We start from the raw sequence: 26534 nt of genomic DNA, 5'->3' as shown, positions 1-26534 counted from the left end.
GACCAGATAAGCATTCCGAAAATGTAAATTTGGTATTTTGTTACTTGTGAGTTCTTGAGCATGGAGTAACAAACTGGTTGGTTCCGACCCACTCCGTTCGTGTTTGAGTGCTGTACGAGCGTATCTGTTCGAGGTTCATCAACATAACTGCCGCTATTCACCTGTTTGGAAAGCAAAATCACTGACATCAAGCGCGACCGACAAAGTGTTGGCACTTCTAACACCAAAACGCACTGACCAATCAGAAGAGCACAGACGTCATTTTCCAAAGGGGATTTCCCTACCAAGAACTCCCCCTGGTTTTGAAGGCTTCATTTTGTGCTATGATACCCTATACCTCGGTTTATTACATGAAGGGAAGCAACCAGTTGCAAACAGGCCTTGACACAGACAATGAGGAGTCAAAAGTAATTGTAAGATGATTCACTTGTGACTTCAATTATTAAAGTCCTTCATTGGAAAAATAAAATATCTCTTGCGTTTCAATGGTACACATTTTTATAGAACGACCCAAAGGAGACCAAGCTTCTGTGCATTCTGTAACGCTTCCTCTATCCTTTCCTCTCCACACAATCTGCATTCTTCACCTTCCTAACACATCATCTATCAGCCTGGCTTGAGCATTAAGAGTCTGGTCCGATGAACAGGGCCGATGCCGCAAAGATGAGGAACACAATTGCTCCAATGAAGGTCACTGTATTGAGGAAAAAACACACAATATTTTGATCAAATACTTATTATAAGAGAAAACTCAACCATGCTGCTACACATTCTGGCTTTTAATCAACGTACACATATTGCAAACAGAACATGCTTTCCTCCATGGATTGTGAAGGGTGTGATATTTTAACTATCGTGCAAATGGAGAGTCATTATTTTTTTTACTAGCTCACCCTGCCTTCCCATTTGGATTAACGAGAAGAGCAAATGTTCATGCAACTCACCTTCATCATACTATACGTAAAAATATAAATAAGAAACAAATCATCTGCTGCTGCCATAAACGATCTAAGAAATAACAATTTCTTACTTATTGACCCCTACTCAACCTCACTGTGACATTGAAATTTGACTGAAATCAACCATACTTGGGTCAACAGGTAATCCAACATGGAAAGTGTGTGAAGTTTCACAGAGTTACATAAAAAAAAGTTCAAGCAAATGATAACTTTTAATCATTTGACCCAAAAATTACCCTGCTGTGCCTTGAAATTTGACGAGGTCATGTCTTGTGGTCTGTATGAAGTTTCAAATAATATATTTTACCCGACCATGACCCCGCCGGAACCTTGAAATTTGACGAGGGTCGACCAAACTGTCATCAATTCTGTAATTAACAAAACTCCAAAACTCTGTGAAGGTTCAAAGCTGAAGCTTCATAAGCTCATGAGAAAATAATAATTTTCTATTGTTTGACCCCACCTTGAAATTTGACAATGGTCAACTAGACTTTTATTGTGTCTAAAAGTCACCAAACCCTGTAAGTGTGTCAAGTTTTAAAGCTCTAGCTACATAACTATTGTAACAAATCTGAATGTTAATTATTTTGTCAACCGATAGCCAGCAAGTCAGGCAGACAAATAGCTGCCCGGCCTAACACTCCCAAACACTGCTCATTACTAACACTCTCCAAGATAAGTCGAAAAATTGCCATTCTGGTTAGAATTTAAAGAGGGATGTGTGTGTGTGTGTGTGTGTGTGTTTGCGTACCTATGTGAATCAGGCATGGTATTGAGCTGAAAGGGGTTTTCCCTGAACATGTTAACTTTTTTATACTATTTTCTGGTCTTCTCCGGAAGCCGTTATACATTGGAACTCCCCCTTTAGGATCTCCAAAAATATGAGAATAATCAAGTCTTAAAAGGGGGGTTCCACTGTTTACAAAACAGAAAGCTTAAGGATTTTTGTGTATCTTTTGCTGATTTCTGTGAAACTATGCCTCATACATGTACGGGCATGTCAGAGTGTGTGTGCATTCTGTCCATGACTGACATTTATTAGAACACGGTGTCAAAAGCTTGCATGAAGACTGCACTGTCAAAATACAGTGTGTGGTTGCCTGAAAGGGACCGCATGTAGAAGAGAGTGGCCAGCAAAGACAGGGATGTTGTTTTGCATCAACATTCCGCGAAACGGTTATTCCAGATCGGTGAATTTTAGTTTTTTTCTCATTTTTACAGAATTGCCCAACCTTTTTTTTTTTATTCTATTGTGTAGAAGGTTACCCAAATGATTGCCCAACATTTGCAAAAATTGCCAACATGTCCATTTTGGAAGACAATAAATTCTTACGACATCCCTGAAGGAGTGCTTACCTGTACGGATGGAGATCTTCTGAGCGACAAAGCGTCCGCCGACCACAGCCAGTCCAGTGCACAGCGTGTGTCCCACCAAGCAGCCAATGATCACGCCCAGCACATCCTGTCAGCAGGCACTTACGCATCACTAACTGTACACCAGGTGTCATTTTCAAACAAGAAATTCCTCCGAGGTAGGAAAAACACCCCCGTCCTTACCATTCTCACTGCCACCAACTGAGAAGGTTATTTCCCTTTGACCATTAATATGTCCCTCAATAAGTCCGTGTAGAATCTTAATCCACCAATAACTCCCTAACCGTGTGTTTGACTGGTCCCAATTTTTGTAAGGACCGTCTCAGGAATGTATAGAACCTGTTCACCAAGTTTGGTGACGATCGGTCCGTTCATTCTTGAGATCTATATGCGAACACAAACACACAAACAAACAAACAAACAAACAAACACATCGACCGAATCCTATACACACCCCTATACCGGGGGTGTAAAAATACCTTCGGAGGAACTTAGTGTCTAAACTATCTCTCAATAGCTACACCCTACTATTTCTGCGATAATGGGCTGTAACTCCCACATATAAAATTTCAAGAATAAATTTTGATTTAATTAATATACTTACCAACTCACATAGATAGCAATAACTTCGTTTGGTTGCTAAGACATTGAAGCACTCTTACATGGTAACATGGGGAGATAACTCTAAAACAAAAACCCTCATGCCATATAAGGCATGGTCCGTGGTGGTTATCTCCCCTACCGGTGCACTGCGCATGCGCAAGATGTATACCGGTGATACTCATTCCGTCCTGAAACATATACCCCCTTCATACAATTTGCGGGGCAGGCTGGGAGGGAATTCAATATGTGAGTTGGTAAGTATATTAATTAAATCAAAATTTATTCTTGAAATTTTATACATATTCTTACTCAACTCACATAGATAGCAGATTGCTAATCTAGGTGGTGGGTAAACAATATACTCACAGTTACCATCGAGAAAGCATCTGTCCTGCCGCTACCATAGCCGGCAGGCCAAACGTTCCGTCCAGACGGGAACTTGCAACATCCCGTAGGTAAAGGTTCATGAACACATCCTCAGATGCCCAGTAGGCTGAGTCCATGACTTCTTGAAGTCTACCGGATCTTAAGACTGCCAAAGACGATGCCCAAGCCCTAAGTTCATGGGTCCGGGCTGACTGGAGAGGAAGGACTGACTGTCCCCCCCCCCCCCCCTTTTCTTTGCCACCAAAGGTAAGCTTGTCTTACTTAAGGTGGAGATCCATCTAGCCAGGGTAGACTTTATTATGTCTTTCTCTCTTCCGTATTGACGGAGATAAAAAGAATCAATCAATCAATGAGTCTTATATCGCGCATATTCCGTGGGTACAGTTCTAGGCGCTCTGCAGTGATGCCGTGTGAGATGAAATTTTATACGGCCAGTAGATTGCAGCCATTTCGGCGCATATTTACCTTTCACAGCCTATTATTCCAAGTCACACGGGTATAGGTAGACAATTATTAACTGTGCCTAAGCAATTTTGCCAGGAAAGACCCTTTTGTCAATCGTGGGATCTTTAACGTGCACACCCAATGTAGTGTACACGGGGGGAGGTTCGGACACCGAAGAGAGTCTGCACACAAAGTTGACTCTGTGAAATAAATTTCCGCCGAACCTGGGATCGAACTCACGCTGACAGCGGCCAACTGAATACAAATCCAGCGCGCTACCAACTGAGCTATATCCCCGCCCCTTCGGGTACCAAGGCTGACTCGGCCAGTTTGGAGCTACCAGGATCAGAGATGGTCTTTCCAGAGCTATATCCCCGAAGCTTTTGTTTTGAGGATCTAATCGGATTAGAACGAGACAGGTATGCTTTCAAAGTTCTCACGGGACAGTTTGCAACATCCGGATCCGAAGGAGCGAGAATGGTGCTCAACGGTTTAATCTGGATTAAAGGCGAGGGTTTGTCTGGTTTTTGGTTTTTTGCTAAAAACTTCGAGCAAAACCTGAGTATAACTGAACCGTCCTTCTCAAAAGAAATGTCGCGAGGTGAGCCCGATAAGGCGTGAATCTCACTACGGCGTCTAGCCAAAGCCAGCATGACGAGAAAAGCTGCTTTTCACGTAAGATTAGCCAGACTGGCAGAGCATAAAGGCTCAAAGTCTTGTGATCTTAAAAATTCCAGCACTAAAGGCAAATCCCATGCTGGAACAGCGGATCTTGTTTTATCAAAACAAAGGGAAGCTCTCTTTATCACACTCGAAATGAATCCCCCGAGTGAGATAGAATGTCCTAGTTGTTTCAGTGTGACTGAAATCGCTGACCTACGGACTTTTAAAGAAGCCGGCGAAACGCCCTGACTAGCGAGCCAAGACAAATGGTTTGCTACCTGAATAGAACGGGGTGACGTAGGTTTCACTCCGTTAGCCTTGCACCATTTCAACCAAGCCAACCAGTGAGAGGTATATACTGACGAAGTAGAACCTCTATGTGAAGCCTGAATCAAATCGGGCGTAGCGGTTGTAGCGCCTGATCGTTTCAATGACTCCCGCACAGTAGCCAACCGTGAAGGGCAAGCCACTGTGGGTTCTCGTGAGGGATGCCCGATCGAGGCTGTACCAGATCGCCTCTTCTGAGATCTAGAGGAAGAGGTGGTCCGCTTGTCAGTCGCAGAAGATTCGGGTACCAAGGCTGACTCGGCCAGTTTGGAGCTACCAGGATCAGAGATGGTCTTTCCAGATCTGCCTTTCTCAAGACCCTTCCTAGGGGGGGAATCGGAGGAAAAGCGTAGGCGTGCAGACCGCTCCAGGGAATTTCCAGAGCATTGACCTCCCACGCTTCGGGATCTGGAAATGGGGACACGAACATCGGCAGACGGCGAGAGTACCGTGTGGCGAACAGGTCTATGGACGGTTTCTCCGCTTGAGCCCAGAGGCGGAGAAGCGCTTGATGTGTAATTGTCCACTCTGCGTGCACTATCTTGGAGGACCGACTCAGAGAGTCTGCCAAGACATTCAGCCTTCCCGGGAGGTACTTTGCTGACAGAACTACACCGTGGTTGTGACTCCACATCAAAATCTCGCATGCCCGATGCGATAGAGGCAGAGAGCGAGACCCCCCTTGCTTGTTCAGATAGGACACCACTGTGGTGTTGTCGGATTGAACTAGAACATGTTCTCCCCTGAGAAAGGGAAGAAAATCCGTCAAAGCTAAAAAGACTGCTTCCAGCTCCAGCAGATTTATATGCCATTTGACTTGCGTCTGAGTCCACAGACCGAAGGTCGTGTGGTCGTCCAGGTGAGCCCCCCACCCCTCGAGCGAGGCATCTGTGAACAAGAGCCTCGAAGGAGGGGAAAGAACTATGGGAACTCCCTGAGCGAGCCAAGCTGTGACCAGCCATTGCTTGGTCGTCTCTGTGAACCAGTCCTGAAGTGAGACTAGCGTCTCCCAGTTCTGAGACCGTGGATCCCACCTGGAGTTCAGCGCTTCCTGAAAGCTTGTGAAGCCTGCCCAAATGAGTCAGAGGAGCCAGCGATTCCATCTGGCCTAGGATGGACGTCAGAGACCTGACCGAGGCCATAGAAAGATCCGCTGTGGCATTTATGTGATCCTGGATCTTGATTATCCTCCTCTGTGAAGGCTGAACAGTCCAATCTACAGTGTTGAACACCATCCCCAGATACGTGAAGTTCTGGGAAGGTGTCAACTCGGACTTCTTGTTGTTGATCCTGAAGCCTAGCTCTGCTGCCTCCTGCAGAACGACCTGCGTGTGGCTGAGATACAGAGATTGTGCCTGGTTCAGAATCAACCCGTCGTCCAGGTACGTCCTCAGACGTATACCTTGACCCCTGATCAGAGCGCAAAACTGGCGAACAACCATCGTAAAGATCCAAGGAGCCAAGGAAAGGCCGAAAGGAAGAGCTCTGAACTGAAAAATCTTGTTGCCCCAAACAAAGCGGAGCCATTTCCGGTCTGTTTGGTGCATCAAGATGTGGAAATAAGTGTCGGATAGGTCTATGGAGGTGACCCAATCGAAAGGCCTGAGGGCCTGCCTCACTGAGGTGGGTGTCTCCATGGTAAACTTGATCTCTCTCAGAAATAGGTTTAGCTGAGAAAGATCCAGCACTGGACGCCATCCTCCCGAGGCTTTTGGAACGACGAACAGACGTCCGTAAAAGCCTGGGGAGGCATGGTCCCGAACTTCTTCCACTGCTTGCTTCTGTATGAGAAGTTCTACTTCTGCCTGAGCGGGCCTCTCTGGCTTCCGATCTGGCCGGAAACCGGAAAGAAGGAGGGGTTCTGGTCAGAGGAGCCTTTTGAGTGCTCCAAAGGAGCCGGAACCCCGATCGGAGCACCCCCGCAATCCAGTGGTTGTTTGACTTCTTCAACCAGGCTGGTAAAGCCCGCAAAAGGCCTCCCGCCACCGAAAGAGTGGGGGGCGCAGGAGGGCTCGGATCGGGGGTGCATCATTGGGGGTTAGGTTTTCGACCTGATCCCCTCTTCCCGAAAGATGGTTTGGACTTGGGATAAGGACGAGAGCGATTGCTTCCGCGCGAAGCCGAACCCCTCTATGGATTCTGACCAGCGTTGGAGGAACCAGAGAAAGACTGAGCAGGAGGACCACTGCGTTTTGTCTGATGCTTAGAGAAAGCCATCTCAGAAAGCTTAACGAACAGCAAATCCTTGGTTTGCTGTGACTGCTTTTGGAGCGCGTTCAGCGCGTCCTGTCCAAGAAGGGAACCTTCAAGAAAAGGTGAGACCCTGAGAGAGTCCTGAGTGTTCTTGTCCTCTAGACGAGAGCCCGTCAGAAGAGCTTCTCGCCGCCAGAAGACAGTCTGCGCGTACAACCTCGCAGACAAAGCCATTTGCTCTGCAGCCACCCTCCCTAAGGTCGCAAAGAGCAGCGACACGTCCTTAGGATCTGCGTCCTGCCTGAACTCAAAAGGATTCAGAGAGGACGTAACTGCTCGTGAAAGAGAACGAATTAACGTGTCAGTCAGAGACGATAATTCCAGAGCAGAGCGGCCACATTCCTCAACAGCAATGAGATCTCTCTCTTTACAAACGGAAAGTCTATCCTTGCCGTAGCCATCTTGCCTAATGGAGGCAAGTTCCGGCAAAACCGGAAGTGATGCCGAAGGCAAGGCAAAAGTAGAGATCAAAGGTTTGCCAGCGTTAGCGAGACGAAGCTTCCGGTTGGTGGTCACAGTGTGATGTGCCACACGACCAGGAGCAGCAAGCCAGGCCTGAGCCTCCGCAGGAGCATCCCCATGCGCTGATAACAGCGGGAAAGGAACATCGCTCGGAAAAACTTTCGCAAGTTGAAAAGCCACAGCAGGTGACTCCAAAAACTTAAAGTTCTCGGAGCGCTCCTGAGAAGGAGCGAAATCAGCAAAAGCTGATGGTGGAGGAACAGCTGAAGTGGATGCTGCGACACCCCTTCAGGGAAGTAGTGCGCAGTAACCTCCGCTGCTAGAGCCAGCAAATGAGGTAGCTTAGCCGGAAGATGGCGAGGAACTTCCTCATCTGAAGCTTCTTCTTCCATATCCTGCTCATCCCCAACAGAAGCGTCCCAACGATCTCCTGATGGATGTCCAGCAGAACCAAAATCCGATTAGGCAACTTGAGCCAAAGCAGAAAGTGGTTTAGGAAATTTTCCGGAAACCGGAACTCCATGGAGGGGACCACCATCCGTCTGCCCAATGCCAGCTGTAAAGCTGGAAGAGGAAGCGGATGTAGCCTGGGAAAAGGCAGCGGAAGCCGCAAAAGCGGAACCGGAAGCCACAGGCTGATGAATGCCTCCTGCCAATAGCAAAGTGCTACCAGCAGAAGGCACACCCCTCCTACCACCGGAAGCCGCAGCTGCCGAAACGGCGGAAGCGGAACCAGCAGAGGACTGTATAGCATCAGCATCAACCGGACCCATTAAATGGCAACCGGAAGACCCTGTTGTCTGGCTACCGGAAGTAGCAGACACATGCTCTTCACACCCCATACCGAGTACCGGAAAGGTAGAGGGCTGGCGTGTGGAAACAACCTTATGGCCGGTGTGCACTTCTGCCGAGACGGAAACCGACGCCACAGGTTTGCGTGCTTCGCCAAGAACACCCGGAGGTGCTGATGTCAGAGACCCAGACAAAAATTTGTCAAAAGATGAGTCTGACACTTCCAACACCGTTGTTGGATCTGCGACCACGCCAGCGGACGTGACCGTCACAGACGGTTCTGAGCAAACCCGCGCAAGAGAATGAACATTTCCAACACCCGACGGAGGAGGCAGAGCAGCATGTGAAGCTATTTGCCTTTCCGACGAAATCAAATCATGCACCTCTGTCTTAAAAGACGATAAGATCACCAGCAAATCGGCTTTAGTCAAAGATAAATCAGCGTTAGACGCCTGAACTTTCTCGGAAGATGCCAGAACAGATGAGTTAGGTTTGTCAATGGAAACCGAAAACAATTCGTCATTTGCCGGGTGGAAAACAGAAACAGATACGTTATCGCTCGGCGAAGTTTTCTGAGTACGAGACGTAGTGGTAGCAGCCACCTTAACTTTGGATTTGGTCGCTTTGCCTGACTGAGAACTGGGAGAGCTAGCCTGTCTGGTCGAACTCCGAGTTTTCTCTCTTTCCTTATCTTTAGGTTTGTCCGCCATTTTGAATGACAAAATTGAACCCAAAACACAAGATGCAAAACGCTCCAAAAAGTTAAGTCAAAACATCTCAATAATAAAATGAAAACTCTTACCGAATACTTGAAGAAGAGAAGAAACAAACAAAAGTGTTACCAAGATTCGATGGTCAGCACAGCAGTGAAGACCAATAGCTTAAATCAAAGCCAGAGTACAACAGACACGTCTAGCGCCGTGTGTTGAAGGAAAAGGAATGATTGTCACCGGTATACATCCTGCGCATGCGCAGTGCACCGGTAGGGGAAATAACCACCACGGACCATGCCTTATATGGCATGAGGGTTTTTGTTTTAGAGTTATCTCCCCATGTTACCATGTAAGAGTGCTTCAATGTCTTAGCAACCAAACGAAGTTATTGCTATCTATGTGAGTTGAGTAAGAATATGTAATTTAATCATGTTTTGCTCGAGTAGATTTTTACGTGTGTGTGAATGGATTTTTCCCCCAATTAGGCAGCCAAATTTCTATGTTTTCAGGGGATGCACATGTAACCCAACAAACTCTGACATGAACTACAGGATCTTTTCCATGTGTATGCGTGCTTGCATGTACACACAAACGGGAAAAGGCACTAGCAGGTCTACACATAAGTTGACCTGGGAGATCCGGAAACAATCTCCACCCTTGCCCCACTAGGCGAGGCCAGGATTTGAAAAAAAATCATTCCACAAGGACGGCACATGTTTTAACCATTAGGCTAATAATAATAATAATAATAATAATAAAATAATATTTTATTTATATGTTATAATATAACATTTCTAGAGCACATAAATCCAAGCTAAAACCCTGCTCAGAGTGCTTTACAATCATTGGGAAAATACACACACAAAAAACAGTGTTTACTTCTCATTCACACAATTATAAATTAGAACACATTGCACTATAATTCATTATAAACAAACACACACACACACTTTGCGCTAGTCTGCTACCCCTCAACAATACGTAAATAGAAAGCCACATACCTCTCTCGCTCCAAGGATAATGGTAGCAATCTGTGAGCGGTCACCCCACTCTCCCAGGAAGGTCAAGGTGAAGGACTCCAGGAAAACGGTGGACAGTATACCAGACCAGAAGCGACGCCCAGGCGTTCGAATGATGCCTGACTCCATGTCCTGAACTGGCGTGTTCTGTCGCAACAGCTGGCAAAAAAATTAAAAAAACTCCTTTGACAAGCTGCTTGAGGACCTCTCACTGACCACCTGCCCCATTACGACCACCCCACAGGATCCTCCACAAGTTTTGTTGTTTATAATTCACCTTTCCATAGCGACCACCTGTCTATAATGACCAGTTCTGGTTGGCCCTTTTGGGTGGTTCTTATAGACAGGTTTCACTGTACCGTGTCCATAGCGACCACCTGTCTATCATGACCAGTTCTGGTTAGCCCTTTTGGGTGGTTCTTATATACAGGTTTCACTGTACCGTGTCCATAGCGACCACCTGTCTATAATGACCAATTCTGGTTGGCCCTTTTGGGTGGTTCTTATAGACAGGTTTCACTGTACCGTGTTCTCCGGACTACAAGGTGCTGTGCTATACAAGGCGCAACCCCCACTTTCTTTTACTCAAAAATTAGAAACTTTTTAAAGTTTAGGCACTTCCGGTGATTTCGGCACAAGCAAAAGAAAGTTCAGAGTGGAAATCTGCTTTTTACAAGAATGTGTGGCAAGATCAAAGCATGGGGCAACCATTTTTATTTTTTCAATCAAAAATCAATGTCACATTCTGGGGTAATTTTGATTGGTGCGATAAGAAAAAGAAGGAAACGGATTTTATTTTTTACGAAAACAAATTTTGAGCCCATTTGGGAAGAATTCAAAAAAAATCTGGTTGTCGCCTCAATAAGCATTTCATGTTTATACATGAAATGCTTATTGAGGCGACAAGTAAAGGAAATTCCTGATACAAACTATTAAAAAGAGCTTTAAAACTCGTCTAAAGGGCCACATTTGTGAAGAGTTTCTTGTTCAAGATTTCTGAAAAAGTAACGAAAAGGAGTAAAATATCAGTGCTTCATTCAGTTTCTCCCCCCTAGTCTCAGGTGCCTGTGGCAGGATTTGTAGTGATATAATTTGTATATAGTGACGTGTTGTGTCACTCTTTCTTTATAAGCATTCTCTTTTGCACAAAGCCAGGACGAATCTTTTTCAAGTTCCCCAGTTGTTTACAACTTACAGAGAATCTAAAAAAATTGAACGATTCAGGTAGGCAAAACAAATCGAACTATGATCCGAAACAGGTTTTTGTCCGTAAGCATTTGTGCCTCTCCGTGTGTCTGTGATTGGGAGGGTAGGTATTTTTCTCCACCCAAATGGAGCCATCTACATGTGTTTTCTGTTCCTTCGAGAGAGGAAACATCTGTGAATATGAACATGTGAATATCTCAGTGGTGCGCTCTTTGTAAAGCAAAAAGAATCTTTTGGTTAAAGTTCACAGGACTTTCTCTTTTGGATTCCTGACCACCTGACGACCAAGATATCGATGCACCAACTGTTTTAAGTCTCGACTTTCGATACTGATTGTTTTTGCGCATAGTCTACCAGTCACAACGACACACTTGCCCGTAACCAGACCCATGTGTTTGAATTCAAATTGAATCCCGGATTTTCGACAAGGATTTGCTTGCAATGAGAGTGGTTTCCCTTAGCTTGCCCCATGCTACATTAGGCACCGCTCTGATCAATCGGGCTGTACTCTGCCAGCCGCGTGCCCTTGTTTTGTAATCACGGGTCAATGACAGATATTTTCATCTGAGACCGGTCAACAAGGCACAGGATTCAAAGTTGGTAGGGTAAAGTTGGGCCTTATAGTCCTGAAAATATGGTAAGAGAAAAGAACAGAAAACGAAGAAGAGACAAAAATCAATGAAAATACATCTTTTCATAATTATGTGCTTAACAAGAAAACTTCTTTTTATGTCCTATTTATTATGAGCATCTAGTCAAATATGTGCATACTAATGTCTTTGATGTCCTCTGCATGTCTTGTAGTTGTACACTGGTGCTAAAAAGTTAAGCAACCCCGATATGAAATCTGAAATGCAATATTAATAAATTCATCACAATCTTTTGAACTGCTAGAATAACTTTATTAAATTATGTTTCAAGTAATCAGGCATTGTCCCATGTTATTGTCCGTTTGCGATACGCTCTGAGGCCTGGTTTTTCAAGAACATAATAAGTACATGTACGTCAAAAGTATACCTAATTTAATTTATATTAACTATAATCCTTACTTTCCTCTAGTTAATTATTTCTTCATAAAGACTACTTAAAATGAATCATGTTTCCCCCTTTCCAGGCCTCTACAAACCTGCAGGTAATTTTTTCCCACCTGTGTCGTACTACAGCAGACTTCCACTAACTCGCGGTCCACTAAATCGCGAATTCGGCTATATTGCGGAGACCTCTTGGACCCCGAAAAAAAACAGGACCGACCTTTAAATTTTTTTTTTTTTTTACAAAATTAGTTACGTTAAGGCCAAAAAATAGTACAGATCATGAAAAAATGTTCTATCATAACCACGCTATCTCTCTCTGGGTCCGATGGCTTTTCATCATGCAGTAAATTGTCATTTCATCTTATCAGTCTCTCTCTTTCTCTCCCTCAGTCTCTCCAAATAGTGTTCTACGTGTGTGTGTGTTTTCAGGTTGTGATCGAGACCTGCGAACAAAAGAAAAACAAACCTTTCATGCGTACGTGCCCCACTCAGTCAAGAACTTTCATGCCACGATCGGTATCGTCAAATTGGCCACGTGTCTATAGAGGTTAAGTGTCTGACCATGCAGTCAGTATGGCCAGTCAGGCGTGCAGTTGAACACTCGAGTCCAGCTAATTGCGATCTCTGCTAGACGGTCCGGGTGGCCACAGGCGCCAATCAAGTGCTTAAACTGCGCTTCAGTCTTCTGCAATCTAGTCAGGCATGCAATTTAAAACTCGAGTCCCGCTAATCGCAATCTCAGCTAGATGCCCCGGATTTTCTACAGGCGCCATGAAATGCTTCAGCTTCTTGCGTTATAGCAGGTGGCAGAAAAAGCAATCAATCAAAGAAGAAATCTACATGCTTTCTGCCAAAGACAAAAACGCGTGTCAACTCAGACTCACACAAAGCAAAACAAAACATGCGTGCGTGTGTGCGTGTTGATAAAGTAACAAGTGCGTGTTTCCAAACGAAATAAAATAATGTGGTAATTCACCATGGCTTGCGTTCTGTTCATTGTCAGTTAGTGTGTGTGTGTGCAGCAGTGAGTCGCTATACGCGTACAGTGTACGTCTGTGTCTGTCTGTGTCTTTGTTTGTTTGCTTAACGCCCAGCCGACCACGAAGGGCCATATCAGGGCGGTGCTGCTTTGACATATAACGTGAGCCACACACAAGACAGAAGTCGCAGCACAGGCTTCATGTCTCACCCAGTCACATTATTCTGACACCGGGCCAACCAGTCCTAGCACTAACCCCATAATGCCAGACGCCAGGCGGAGCAGCCACTAGATTGCCAATTTTAAAGTCTCAGGTATGACCCGGCCGGGGTTCGAACCCACGACCTCCCGATCACGGGGCGGACGCCTTACCACTAGGCCAACCGTGCCTGTCTGTTTGTGTCTGATTAACAAGTAAGTTTGTGACGACGTATTAGTCGGAGAAAAAAGAAAAGAAATCGTCATCTGCTGATAAAAGAAAACGTGTCATCGCAGTTAATCTGAGAACTTAGTTGCCAACAGAAGCGTCAAACTTGCGAGAAACGCAGGAACACATACACATGAACATTGTAGCACAACCACATGCCAGGCGTGTGTGCGCACGCGCACACACACGCACGCACATACACACATGCACGCACACACACACATGCACTCACACGGCAAACGCACACACGCCAACGTGACGCTCACAGGCTTTTTGTGACCAACAAGGGAAATAACCACGTTTTTCTCTGACTCAGGAGAACGCCGTTTCTTCCCTTTAATTCGCGACACGCCGCCAGAATACTGGCGTTGACTGATCATGCCGTTGTCAGCACGCCGCCAGAATCCGTGCGTTAGGTGCGTGAGTCACTTCGCCACACACCGCCATAATAGTGGTGTTGGAAGTTAAAAATACCACGCTGGGGATTTTCCATACAGAAACCCACGTGATAGGTTCAGAGGTCGGCTGCATCATCATATGCGACAAATAACTCCCAGAACAGTTGATTTCATTGGTTAGTTTGGATACTACAGGTCATTGACGGCACCAACCCATGCCTTTGTTTCATATTTAGGATTCCAAAATGTCGCATGTCGGAGTGTTGCGTGCATTGGAATTGATATTAGAAGACGGTTCAGGAGACGAAACGGAGGTGGACCATTATGTTAGCAGCTGAGAAAGTGTTCAAGAAGAAGATTTTGTCGATGATATTCCAGAAAACAACGGACATCTTCATGATGATAGTGAAATAAGTGAAGGAGAGCAGATGACTGTTGATGCCCCTGCTCGACCACGTGTTCATGTTGTCGGCGTGGGTGATGGCGATGCAAATCCAGTCAACTTGTTTGACGACGATTTTCAGTTAGAAGACGATAATGATGAACTATATGATGCTGATACGGAGGTGGAAGATGATGACGAATCTGAAGAAGATGACGACTTCGCTTCTTGGGGGAGAAACCTGCGAAATTTCCCACAAATTCCCGACTTCTCTCCCGCACCGAAACAAGGATTGCAAGATCACGTTTTCCATGGCATCGATGATCCCACGGCCTTGGATGCATACAGTGTGTTTTTCACCAACAATTTGGTCCAGCGAATACAGCGTGAGACAAATCAATATGCAAGGTACGTATTTTGTGTGTGTGGGTGGGTCTTCTTCTGTGGCCATAGATAAATATATTAGAATGTCAACAAAACTTCACCATTGACTTCACTTGTGACTTGACACAAGTTTGTGTTTCACTCCAGTGATGTCTGTTGATGAATGCTTTGTTTGCTATGAAGTTTGTATTTTTTCGTAATATTAGAATATATTTATTTCCCAAAACAAAATTAATATGAGTATTGGTGGCTGTGGCGGGGGAGGGGAGGGGTGTGTGGGGAAAAGGGGGCGTGGCAGTTTACAGATCAGAGGGAGACTATGTATGCTGTAAATTAAATTCCCTCTCAGTCAAAAAAGCATGGGGGTTTACCTGTTTCATTTTGTTGAGTATACATGTTGATTTCTCAAATGTCTTTGTACTGTGTACTTGTACATCTGCATATACTAATAAACTCTCTCTCTCTCTCTCTCTGTCTCTGTCTCTCTCTCTCTCTCTCTCTCTCTCTCTCTCTCTCTCTCTCTCTCTCTCGCTCTCTCTCACTCACACTTTCTGTCACTCACTCACTCTCTATCTCACTCTCTCTCTCTCGTCTCTCTCTGTCTCTGTCTCTCTCTCTCTCTCTCTCTCTCTCAATAAGAAAGAAGAACTGTTAGCATGTCAGCGTATGTGTACATGACTAATATTGTTCTCTTGTTATGTTGTGCAGAGATGCCATTGAGCAGAAACAACGGCAGAACGGGGGCACTCTTCCACCAAAGTCTGCATGGGCCAGATGGAAACCAGTCACCATCCCCGACATGAGGAATTTCTTTGCATGCTGCATTCACATGGGCATTGTGAAGAAGCCGAGAATGTCGGATTACTGGTCGCGTCACCCAGCACTTCATGCGTCATACTGCAGTCAGCTGATGTCGAGAAACCGTTTCATGGACATCTTGAGCTTCTTGCACATGAACGACAACACAACCTTTGTGCCTTTCGGAGAAGAAGGTCATGACCCAATCCACAAAATCCGTCCTCTTGTGACACACCTCAACACCAAATTTCAGGAGACGTACATTCCGGACAAGACCATTTGTGTAGATGAGGCGATGTGCCCTTTCAAAGGCCGCAGCAAGTTTCGTGTGTACATGAAGGACAAGCCGACTAAGTGGGGGTTCAAATTCTATGAACTCTGTGACAGTTCCACTGGGTACGTCTTTCACTTTGAAATGTTCTGCGCAGACAGGAGACTCAGCAACAAGCCGTATGATGTTGTAATGCGTCTTATGGTGCCGCTGATGGATAAAGGCTGCCAACTGTTCATTGACAACTACTACTGCTGCCCCAAGGTGTGTGAGGATCTGTCTGCCCGTGGAACAATGGTGTGTGGGACAGTCAGAAGGAACAGAGTGGGATTGCCCAAGGAGATGTGTGCCGCCGACGTGAACTTGGAAAAAGGTGCCATTGACTACCGCCGCAAGGGTTCCGTGGTTGTGTGTCGCTGGAAGGACAAGAAAGACGTGTTCATGTTGTCCACGATGCATCGCCCAAGCCTTCGCATGATCCAAGCACGCTACGAGCTGAAGCGAAAGCCTCTTACAGTGATCGACTACATCGCTCACATGGCCGGAGTTGATCACTCTGACCAACTGATTTCCTACTTCCCGATGCATCGCAAGAGTGTCAAATGGTGGAAGAAGCCCTTCTTTCACCTCATGACCATGATCATGATACAAGCCATGATCATCCTCAATGCACACAGGAAACAGAAGAGGAGGGCCAAGAAATGTCTTGAAGATGTTGTCAAGGATGTCCTCACACAGTTGCCTGTGGTGGACGAAATCCCGATAGCACATGTTGCTGTTGGTGACAAGTTGCGCCCGACTGGCCGCCACTTTGCAGCTGCCCTTCCAGCAACCACAATGGCCAAGCCCTACAAGAACTGCAAAGTCTGCTATGCCAAATCAAGAGCTCGAGGTGTCAATGCTACTTTGGCCAAAACCCAACGCAAGCGGACGCGATTCTGGTGCCGGGAATGTGCTGTGGCGCTTTGTGTTGAGCCGTGCTTCGAAGTGTGGCACACACAGAAGGATGTTCTCCGTGCATAAACCGAGTTCTAAACAAGTCATTTGTACAAAAACTGTAAATACTGTGACAGCAAGTGTTTCTTTTCTTCTATGGATAAAACCCAACGCAATGGGACACGATTCTGGTGCTGGGAATGTGGTGTGGCGTTTTGCGTTGAGCTGTGCTTCCAAGTGTGGCACTGTAAATACTGTGACAGCAAGTGTTTCTTTTCTTCTACATGGATATATTCATCATAGTCATCACCCAGTCATCTCATTGTCTCATTCAGGTTAGAAAATTCTTTTTTGAGTATTCACTAACAACATTTTGTGCATATTTTCAAACATTTATGTGGTGCCTCGGGACTTTTTTTTATTTAAATTGTTGACATTTTCAATAGCATACCACACAAACACAACAAGCCTTTTGACAAATACAAAGTACATTTCTGAAACAATGAAAGATCTTTCTTTAATTGTGTGCAAAAAGTAAGTCTCCACATGTACTAGTTTTTTTACAATATTTTTTTCAAAATGTCCCAATTTTGGTTGTCAGCAGGCTATTTCTATGCTTTGGCTCAGGCGTTCTGAGTGTATAGTCATGTCATAGGGTGGACGTGTTGAATGAGTTAAGACATCGGCCCCGACATTTCGAGGACCCGAGGCCTTGAGTTCGAATCCCTGCCAAGTAACTGTTTATTTTTTCTGCTCGATCCTTCTTGACAAGTATGACCAGCTCTGAGAGAGCAAACCGGATGTTACCACTGCAAAATTCAAGCGTTGACTGAAGCTCTCAAGGTCATACACGCCGTATAGGTGGGGTTTCGGGCAGCGTTTGCTGTACAGAATTCTGTACATGATTTTCACCTTATCTTTTCAAACTCGTAGCCCCGGATAGTCATAAATAGACCACAGCTTTAAAGACAACCCCTTTAACAACAATTGTTCGATGCAGGAAAACCCCGACACAGTCCAACCTGGATGACACAAACATTACGTCATGAAATGCACAAGTTTGACCTCCATTTTGCAAAACTGGTCCAGGGGCCCGGACAAGGGCTTACATTTTATTATCTGGTACAGGAAATTATAAAGACCTAATTAATACCAATCTGCCCATACTCTAAGAACGTACAAATCCTATTTAGGTATATACTCTTCAAAAAAAGTTAAGGACCGGACATGAAATGTTCACAATCTTTAAAATATTCGCCAAAAATCAAGGATTTGACAATTTGATCGAAACGTCACTTTTTTTAATTAACAAAAGGGCAGTAAATCTTGCTCTGTGAACATTTTTGGCAGGCAGTGTTACTGTGGCATGCTAAACAGGCAGTGTTACTGTGGCATGCTAAACAGGCAGTGTTACTGAGTCATGCTAAACAGGCAGTGTTACTGAGTCATGCTAAACAGGCAGTGTTACTGTGGCATGCTAAACAGGCAGTGTTACTGTGGCATGCTAAACAGGCAGTGTTACTGTGGCATGCTAAACAGGCAGTGTTACTGTGGCATGCTAAACAGGCAGTGTTACTGTGGCATGCTAAACAGGCAGTGTTACTGTGGCATGCTAAGCAGGCAGTGTTACTGTGGCATGCTAAACAGGCAGTGTTACTGTGTCATGCTAAACAGGCAGTGTTACTGTGGCATGCTAAACAGGCAGTGTTACTGTGGCATGCTAAACAGGCAGTGTTACTGTGGCATGCTAAACAGGCAGTGTTACTGTGGCATGCTAAACAGGCAGTGTTACTGTGGCATGCTAAACAGGCAGTGTTACTGTGGCATGCTAAACAGGCAGTGTTACTGTGGCATGCTAAACAGGCAGTGTTACTGTGGCATGCTAAACAGGCCGTGTTACTGAGGCTGGCATGCTAAACAGGCGGGAAAAGTGAGGCAGTTTTCAAAGTCCTATGAAATCGGTGCAAGACATGCCAGGACAAAATCTAGTAATGCACGTGCTACAACAGGGTTCCAGCCACAAAATGTGCTCATACATTTGTGTTTGTAAAATGACACACTGACAAAATAATGCCATGAAACAACATGCCCCTATCACGAAAACGGAGTGACTTCGATAAGGCAAGGGCAGTTTGATGGCTACAAGATGTTGTTTCTGCCAGGCAAGTGGTTCAGAGTGTTGCAGTGTCTCACTTCAACATCATCGGACTGAAGGAATGGCTTCAAGCAAGTGGCACAGTACAGTTACGACAATGTTATGGTTGACCTACAGTCACCACAACAATGAAGGATCGCCTCATCCAAATGAAGGTCATGCAGCGAAAAAAGGTTACAGGCATCGACCATGAGCTGCTACCACACACTGTTGTCAGTAATCAAAGTGTTGCAAACTGCTTACACGCTTTAAATTTCAGTGAAAGACACCCAGTTCGCAAAACAACATTGACTGCCAACCATCCAGCTGCCCACTCAACGTGTGAGGTGGTTACGTCGTCGTAGGGCTCAGTTCTTGTTTACAGATGGGTCCCGCCTCTTCTTGGGTTAGGGCTAGGGTTAGCTGATGGACGCATCAGAGTCTGGAGGTGTAGTAGAGAGCGCTTTGCAGATGGCGCTGTTCTAGAACGAAATCGTTTGATGGGGGCTCTGTGATGGTCCGGGGAGAGATCACCTCACGTCGTAGGACATCTCACAACCGATTAGGGGGAGATTAAGTAGTGATCGCTGCAGCAACATTTTGCAGTTTTTCGTTGTAAGAAATACTACTGTTGTGAATTTGAAATCAGAGGGTTGTCTAGAGTAACAAGCTCTAGCGTTGTTTTCGCTGGCATGTTTGACGTGACATTTTCTGGAGACATTCCTCAGTTCTTCAATAAAACAATACAGAAAAAATTCAATAATTTAACCTTGTCCTTTTTGTATGGCATGCATTTGAAAAAGTGGTCCTTAGCTTCAAGGGAACATATTTTCTTCTTCTTCTTATATAAAAATGTGTGTAGCTTGCAAGATAAAACCGAAAAACCGGGTCTCAGGCAGTTCGCAAACGAGCAATACCAGGTTAGGATCTTCTTACTAAAAAGTATTTAATTACTCTTAAATGGGTCCCAAATCGAGTTTAAGAAAAACAATTTTAAATAAAGGGACACAGAACCCAAACGGCAAGGCGCAACTAATCAGATTTCAGCAAGCAATGAAGAATGTTCATCCATCTTTTATTTTTATGTGCAATGTGTCTCGACCCCCAGCTCTCTGTTTACAGTTGGCAGCAGGTGTTATCTCCCCTTGCTGTAATTATCTCACTTTATTTCTTCCAAAGGCTGCACTGTAGTTCAAGCTTTTTCTTCCGAAACCGGTTCCACTCTTCTCTGACACCTATTTGGAACTGGATGTCGCACAAGGTAGGTCCTGTAAAGCATCATCCCAGTATGCTTGATTACAGTCAGATTTAGATATCAGCCTGCTCACTCGTCCATGACGAGCTAGAACGATATCTGCATTTCTGTATTGATCATTCTTGACATTATCGTTCTCAAATGTAAAGTCCTAGGCAGAGTACGCTGCCTTCCTAGAAAGGCATGCTGACGTCATCCATCCCTACACATGTTGAAGACTCACCTCATCCTCTTTTTTCTTGATCTCAGCCTGGGCTTCGTCATATTCTTCCTGTCCCTCATCTGGCGACATCACCCATGCTGCACACACAGACACACACATACATGTACACGTATGTGTTTTAACCTTCTTTAAACGCTGGTATGAAGGTCCGAGTAAGCAGAGCAAGATTGTGCTGGATGAACTTGTGAATGTATGTAGTGTGACTGTGAATGTATGAAGTAAGATTGTTGGGTGAGTTGTACCAAAGGCCAGTTGTGAAAAATGCGAGAATGATTGCTGCATATGAAAGTCATATTTTAGCATGCCAGTTCAGACTACTCCCGTTTGGAAGGAAGTGTCATGTGCGGAAATGCAGAACTGTGTGTGCCAAGACAAGCTTTATTTCTGTGTCTACATGTTAAAACTGCACATTTTAAAACTTTAAATGCTTGTGTGTGTGTGTGTGTGTGTGTGTGTGTGTGTGTGTGTGTGTGTGTGTGTGTGTGTGTGTGTGTGTGTGTTTTCTAGAGGGGACATAATTTTATATTAACATGTATATACATGCATGTATTTTGGGGGATTTTTTGTGTGGGGTGGGGAGGATAAATACCTTTTGAAACGAACTCCTTCATACAATAATGACCTGTTTAGAAAATAATCATTAAACGTTCCAGTACAACCTTACAGAAAAACAGAATTACTATAACCAGTGACCACCATCAGATAATGTTGCAGGCGGGAGTAGGGTTGGGAAAAACAGATGAAACTCAAGTCAGTTATGATTTTGGAGGGATGTAATCTTTGTTTGTACATGGACAAGATAAGGTAAGTTTTTTTCATAGTTCTGTGAAGTTTTCTCCATGGTGTACACATAAATGTATATATATATATATATATATATATAGAATTACGTCAAGAGCGAGAATGCATAGAAATTACGGCATGAGCAAGGGAGATCATCCTTTACTCTGTGTGTGTCTCCGCCGCCAACATTCCAACGTGGAATTTTGAAAGCAGGGAGCACACTAGAGGTAATGGAAGAGGTATGGGGAGGGGTAAGAATTAGATCTAGAAAGAACTCTTCACAGACAGCCTACTGGAGAATCAAACCCTTTCGGAGCCGATTGCAACACTGAACAAGAATAACCCGAGGAGAGTTCTACAACCTCAATGGATTGAGAATTCACCGTAAGTGCATTTAAGGGCATTCTCATAGAGTGTAGGCGGCGGAGACACACACAGAGTAAAGGATGATCTCCCTTGCTCATGCCGTAATTTCTATGCATTCTCGCTCTTGACGTAATTCTATATTTAACTTTTCTTTAAAAGTACAAGCGATCGAGTGCACATTTTGGCATTTTTAGCAGCGCTCTCATCATAAATTTCTATATATATATATATATATATTTCTCTCTCTATCTCTGCTAAGAGATTTTAACAAATCTCGGAAGAAAGTCTCTGCTGACTTTCAATTGTTTCTTTCACAATTTCTGATGTTTTATATATATATATATAAAAAATACCAGAAGTTGTGAAAGAAACAATTAAAAGTCAGAAGAGACTTCCTTCTGAGATTTGTTAAAATCTCTTAGCAGAGCAAAAGAGAGAGGAAACAAAAAAATGTGTCCCTTCACAGACAGCCCTATTGGGGAAATCAGACCCTCCTCGGACGGGACCGATATATATTGAACAAGTCTTGCAGAAAACTTCTCCTTTACCAAGTCCTGTGTTGAACAGCAGTGAAAAGTTGACCGCTTTTCCTGTTTAACCTTTTCAAAATTAGATCTAACTTGTTCGTGTATCCATTTCTGGATCTGCAGGCTGGTACAGAGTTACCTCCCTTTAGGCTTTTTCAAATTTCCCTTGTTTTAATTCCTTAGCGCGGTGTGGTGGTTTGAGTGCCTCGATGACCCGGAGAGCTATGCCAGCGGGAGTGTAAACTCCTGGTAGGGCCACCCAAGCTGGACAGGTCAAAGGGTAGAGGTCAGACTAATTCAGCCACCTCTCCCCGAGGCTAATGGGGTATGAGAAGGATCACTCAGACAAAAGAAACAAGGACGGGGGGACGCATTTCACTCCCATGATGAAGTGATCGACAAGAAGAAAGAATCTAATTTCTTGGTTAAAACTTGTCTAAATTTCTAAATTCTTTCTTAATAAATATCAATTCCACACTTTGGCCTTAAATCAAAGTGTTTCCCTTCACAGATATCCCCTTGGGGTTGTCAGATGAGGGTAGTCTCCCATGCCAACAGAAGCTACCATTCAGAGAGTGGTTTGCTTCTTAGTTGGATACCATGGGTTGACAACTCTCACCATCAGTACCACCTGACCACTGATGAGACACAATAGTGTCAAAACACGTGTCTGGTCTAGGTACAAAAACAATGGTCCTCCTCAGGACTAGATTACCTTGTGATACGTCCCCCACAAAGGGACTTTGCTTTGTAAATCTCGGTCCCCCTTGAGGAGGGTCTGATGCTCCCAATAGGCTGTCTGTGAAGGGATACTTATTTCTCTCTTTCTCTGCTAAGAGATTTTAACAAATCTCGGAAGAAAGTCTCTGCTGACTTTCAATTGTTTCTTTCACAATTTCTGATGTTATATATATATATATATGCTAATTATATATGGGAACTCCATTCCATTCATGCTGGAGCCATTGCAGCAGTTGACCCAGATTGGCAGGAGGAGGGTGATGTTGCTGTACCCGACGACAAAGCTCGTCCCACATGTGCTCTATGGGGTTCAGGTCCGGGCTGTTGGCTGGCCACAGCATCCTGTTGACCCTGGCCTGCTGGATGAAGGTGTTTACAGCTGCAGAGCGATGGGGAGGTACGTTGTCGTCCTGAAGAATCGCACGAGGGCCGATCGCTTGGAGGGCTGGGTGCAGGATCTCATTCTGGTAGCGGACACCGGTCAAGTTGCCCACTACATGGTACATAGGTGTCCTTAGACGTGTGCTGATCCCTCCCCAGACCATCACAGAGCCTCCGCCAAAACGCTGTCGTTCCAGAACAGCGCCTTCTGTGAAGCGCTCTCCGCGACGCCTCCACACTCGGATGCGACCATCAGCAGGTTCCAAGCAAAAGCGGGGCTCATCTGTAAACAACACCTGAGCCCACTGCTGACGTTGCCACCTCACATGTTGAGTGCACCAGGCTCGGCGAGCTGCTCGGTACCCCCCGCGGGTTAGGGGGAAGAATTTACACGATGCTCCCCAGAGGCGACTAACGGATTCTGTTTCTCCTTTTACCCTTGTCAAGTGTTTCTTGTATAGAATATAGTCAATTTTTGTAAAGATTTTAGTCAAGCAGTATGTAAGAAATGTTAAGTCCTTTGTACTGGAAACTTGCATTCTCCCAGTAAGGTAATATATTGTACTACGTTGCAAGCCCCTGGAGCAAATTTTTGATTAGTGCTTTTGTGAACAAGAAACAATTGACAAGTGGCTCTATCCCATCTCCCCCCTTTCCCCGTCGCGATATAACCTTTGTGGTTGAAAACGATGTAAAACACCAAATAAAGAAAAAAGCTGCTCGGTGATTAGCAGTCAGGGTTGTTCCTCGGACTGGACGCCTTGCACGCAAGCCAAAGTTGTGTAAGCGGTTTCGGATCGTCTGACCACTAACAACAGTGTTGGTGGTAGCTTGTAGGCGTTGCCTAATGTTGTTTGCCGTAGCCATTCTTTGTTGCATGGCCTGCCTCTGAATGAAGCGATCCTCTCTTTGTGTGGTGACTCTGGGCCGACCAGAACGTTGTCGCTCCTGCACTCTTCCAGTTGCGTGGAATCTCTGTTTTAGTCTGATGATGACAGAGGGAGCTACTGCAAGCCTCTGGGTCACTTGCCTGGCAGCAACACCGTCTTGTAGCCATCCTATTGCCCTTCCTCTATCCAAATCGCTCAGTTTTCTTCGTGGGGGCATGTTGCAACTGTGCATTATTGTGTCAGCGTGTCAACCTTTAAACACAAGCTGGTGAGCGATGTTCATAGCCAGGACCCTGTTGTAGCACGTGCATCACAACCTTTTGCCCTGGCATGCGTTCCGCAAATTTCATGGGGCTATAAAAAACACCCTTTTTCTTCCAAAATGCAGAAGCTTTTGAGAAGTCCCACAAAGGGAAATAACTCTGCCTGCCAAACAAAATTCTAGGTCAAGACTCATTGTTCATTTGTTAATTCAAACACATTAATCTTTTAATTATTATGTCGATGTTTAATTTTTTGGCAATTTTTTATAATTAGATCCGTTTTTTCAACCGATCCTTAAAGGCGAAGATCGGGAGGAATTTTTCTGCCAGTAGGAAGATTTGATTAATGGCCTCCAGATGCGCAACTGACACTCACATCCTCCATCCAGCAAGTGTCTGGAACTGTATGGTGGTATCTCTGATTACTGGACCGAGAAAAAGGGGAAGTCACTGTTTCGTTCTTCCTGTGAAATTGGAGATGGCCTGTAAATTAGCCTGTGGGTGTTGATAACTAATGATAACAGACTTGGAGGAAGAGTGGCTGTAGCACATAGCAGACATTCTTTCAAAACTGCGGCTTTAACTTTTTTTGAAGAGTGTATATAGAGTACAGTGGTACCTGAGATATCTGGCACCTCCAGTGAGGCTGATGGGGTCTATGTCGACCAAGAGAGTGGGACTCCCTGAAGGTGGATTTCCTGTAGGTGGATTCCCTGTATACAGGGAATATCGCAGGGTGTAGTTCCTGTAGCGTTTCGCTGATATCGCTGAAAGTCAGGTGATGCTTAGCGACATCGGTAGAATTTCTTAGCAATTCGAGTATGGTTTGCAAGTTTTATTGAAAAACTCCACCTTGTAGGATTCCCTGTAGGGAATCCCCCTACAGGAACTCCACCTACAGAGAATCCCACTCTTTTGGTCGACATAGACCCCATCAGCTCCAGTGAGGGAACACCTCCAATGAAAGAATGCCTTCTGCTGTTCCTTGTTTCCATTATTTTGACCAAAATTTACCTCTGATGAAAAGCCACCTGCAATTTAGGTACCCTTTTGGCTGGTCCCAAGGGTGTCCTTTCATCGCAGGTACCACTCAACAACAAATAAAACCTTACCCTCTTTTAGCATCTTGAGTCCAAAAATGGCAAAAAGGATGGAGGAAGCATAGTAGGTATATGCACGAGGAATGACCGTGGTGGCATATCCAACCAGAGCTGTAAAACGAAGGAACAAACCATGTTAACCGTGGTGTAATAAAAAGCAAAATGCAACAAACTTAAGAGTAAGACAAAACAAGTCGCGTAAGGCGAAATTACTACATTTAGTCAAGCTGTGGAACTCACAGAATGAAACTGAACGTAGTCCGCCGCTAGTGCAAAAGACAGTGAAAGTGACGAGCCTGTTTGGCGCGGTAGCGATTGCGCTGTGCTTCATAGCACGCTTTACTGTACCTCTCTTCGTTTTAACTTTCTGAGCGTGTTTTTAATCCAAACATATCATATCTATATGTTTTTGGAATCAGGAATCGACAAGGAATAAGATGAAATAGTTTTTGAATCGATTTCGGAAATTTAATTTTGATCATAATTTTTATATTTTTATTTTTCAGAGCTTGTTTTTAATCCAAATAGAACATATGTATATGTTTTTGGAATCAGAAAATGACGAAGAATAAGATGAAATTGTTTTTGGATCGTTTAATGAAATGAATTTTAATTACAAGTTTCCGATTTTTAATGACCAAACTCACTCATTAGTTTTTAAGCCACAAAGCTGAAATGCAATACCGAACCCCGGCCTTCGTCGAAGATTGCTTTGCGAAAATTTCAATCAATTTAATTGAAAAATGAGGGTGTGACAGTGCCGCCTCAACTTTTACAAAAAGCCGGATATGACGTCATCAAAGGTATTTACCGAAAAAATGAAAAAAACGTCCGGGGATATCATACCCAGGAACTCTCATGTCAAATTTCATAAAGATCGGCCCAGTAGTTTAGTCTGAATCGCTCTACACACACACACAGACAGACAGACACACACACACACACACATACACCACGACCCTCATCTCGATTCCCCCCTCTATGTTAAAACATTTAGTCAAAACTTGACTAAATGTAAAAATCAGCTAACAGTAAATCTAAGGTATTACACAGTAAAACG

General features: G+C 44.6%; 2 protein-coding genes across 2 annotated transcripts in view; one reads left to right on the top strand and one right to left on the bottom strand.

The window, feature by feature from the left end:
* Positions 1-422: 422 nt before the first annotated feature.
* Positions 423-26534, bottom strand: part of LOC138968515 (putative divalent cation/proton antiporter TMEM165) — a 50426-nt gene continuing 24314 nt past the window's right edge. Inside the window, exons 3-7 of the mRNA XM_070341087.1 lie at positions 25487-25585; positions 20424-20500; positions 9979-10155; positions 2316-2421; positions 423-694 (exon numbers count right to left, since the gene is read on the bottom strand). Coding sequence (XP_070197188.1) covers positions 624-694; positions 2316-2421; positions 9979-10155; positions 20424-20500; positions 25487-25585 — 530 coding nt within the window. The 3' untranslated portion in view covers positions 423-623. The remainder of the gene's footprint in view (positions 695-2315; positions 2422-9978; positions 10156-20423; positions 20501-25486; positions 25586-26534) is intronic.
* On the top strand, positions 12473-17259 carry LOC138968514 (piggyBac transposable element-derived protein 4-like). Its single transcript, XM_070341086.1, has 2 exons — positions 12473-14830; positions 15515-17259. The coding sequence occupies exons 1-2, from the start codon at positions 14469-14471 to the stop codon at positions 16896-16898; spliced, it is 1746 nt and encodes a 581-aa protein (XP_070197187.1). The 5' UTR covers positions 12473-14468; the 3' UTR covers positions 16899-17259.

Source organism: Littorina saxatilis, linkage group LG6 (genome assembly GCF_037325665.1).
Source record: "Littorina saxatilis isolate snail1 linkage group LG6, US_GU_Lsax_2.0, whole genome shotgun sequence".
Classification (NCBI taxonomy): Eukaryota; Metazoa; Mollusca; class Gastropoda; order Littorinimorpha; family Littorinidae; genus Littorina; species Littorina saxatilis.
The sequence above is the reverse complement of the archived record's forward strand: the minus strand, read 5'-3'. Positions and strand labels throughout refer to the sequence as shown.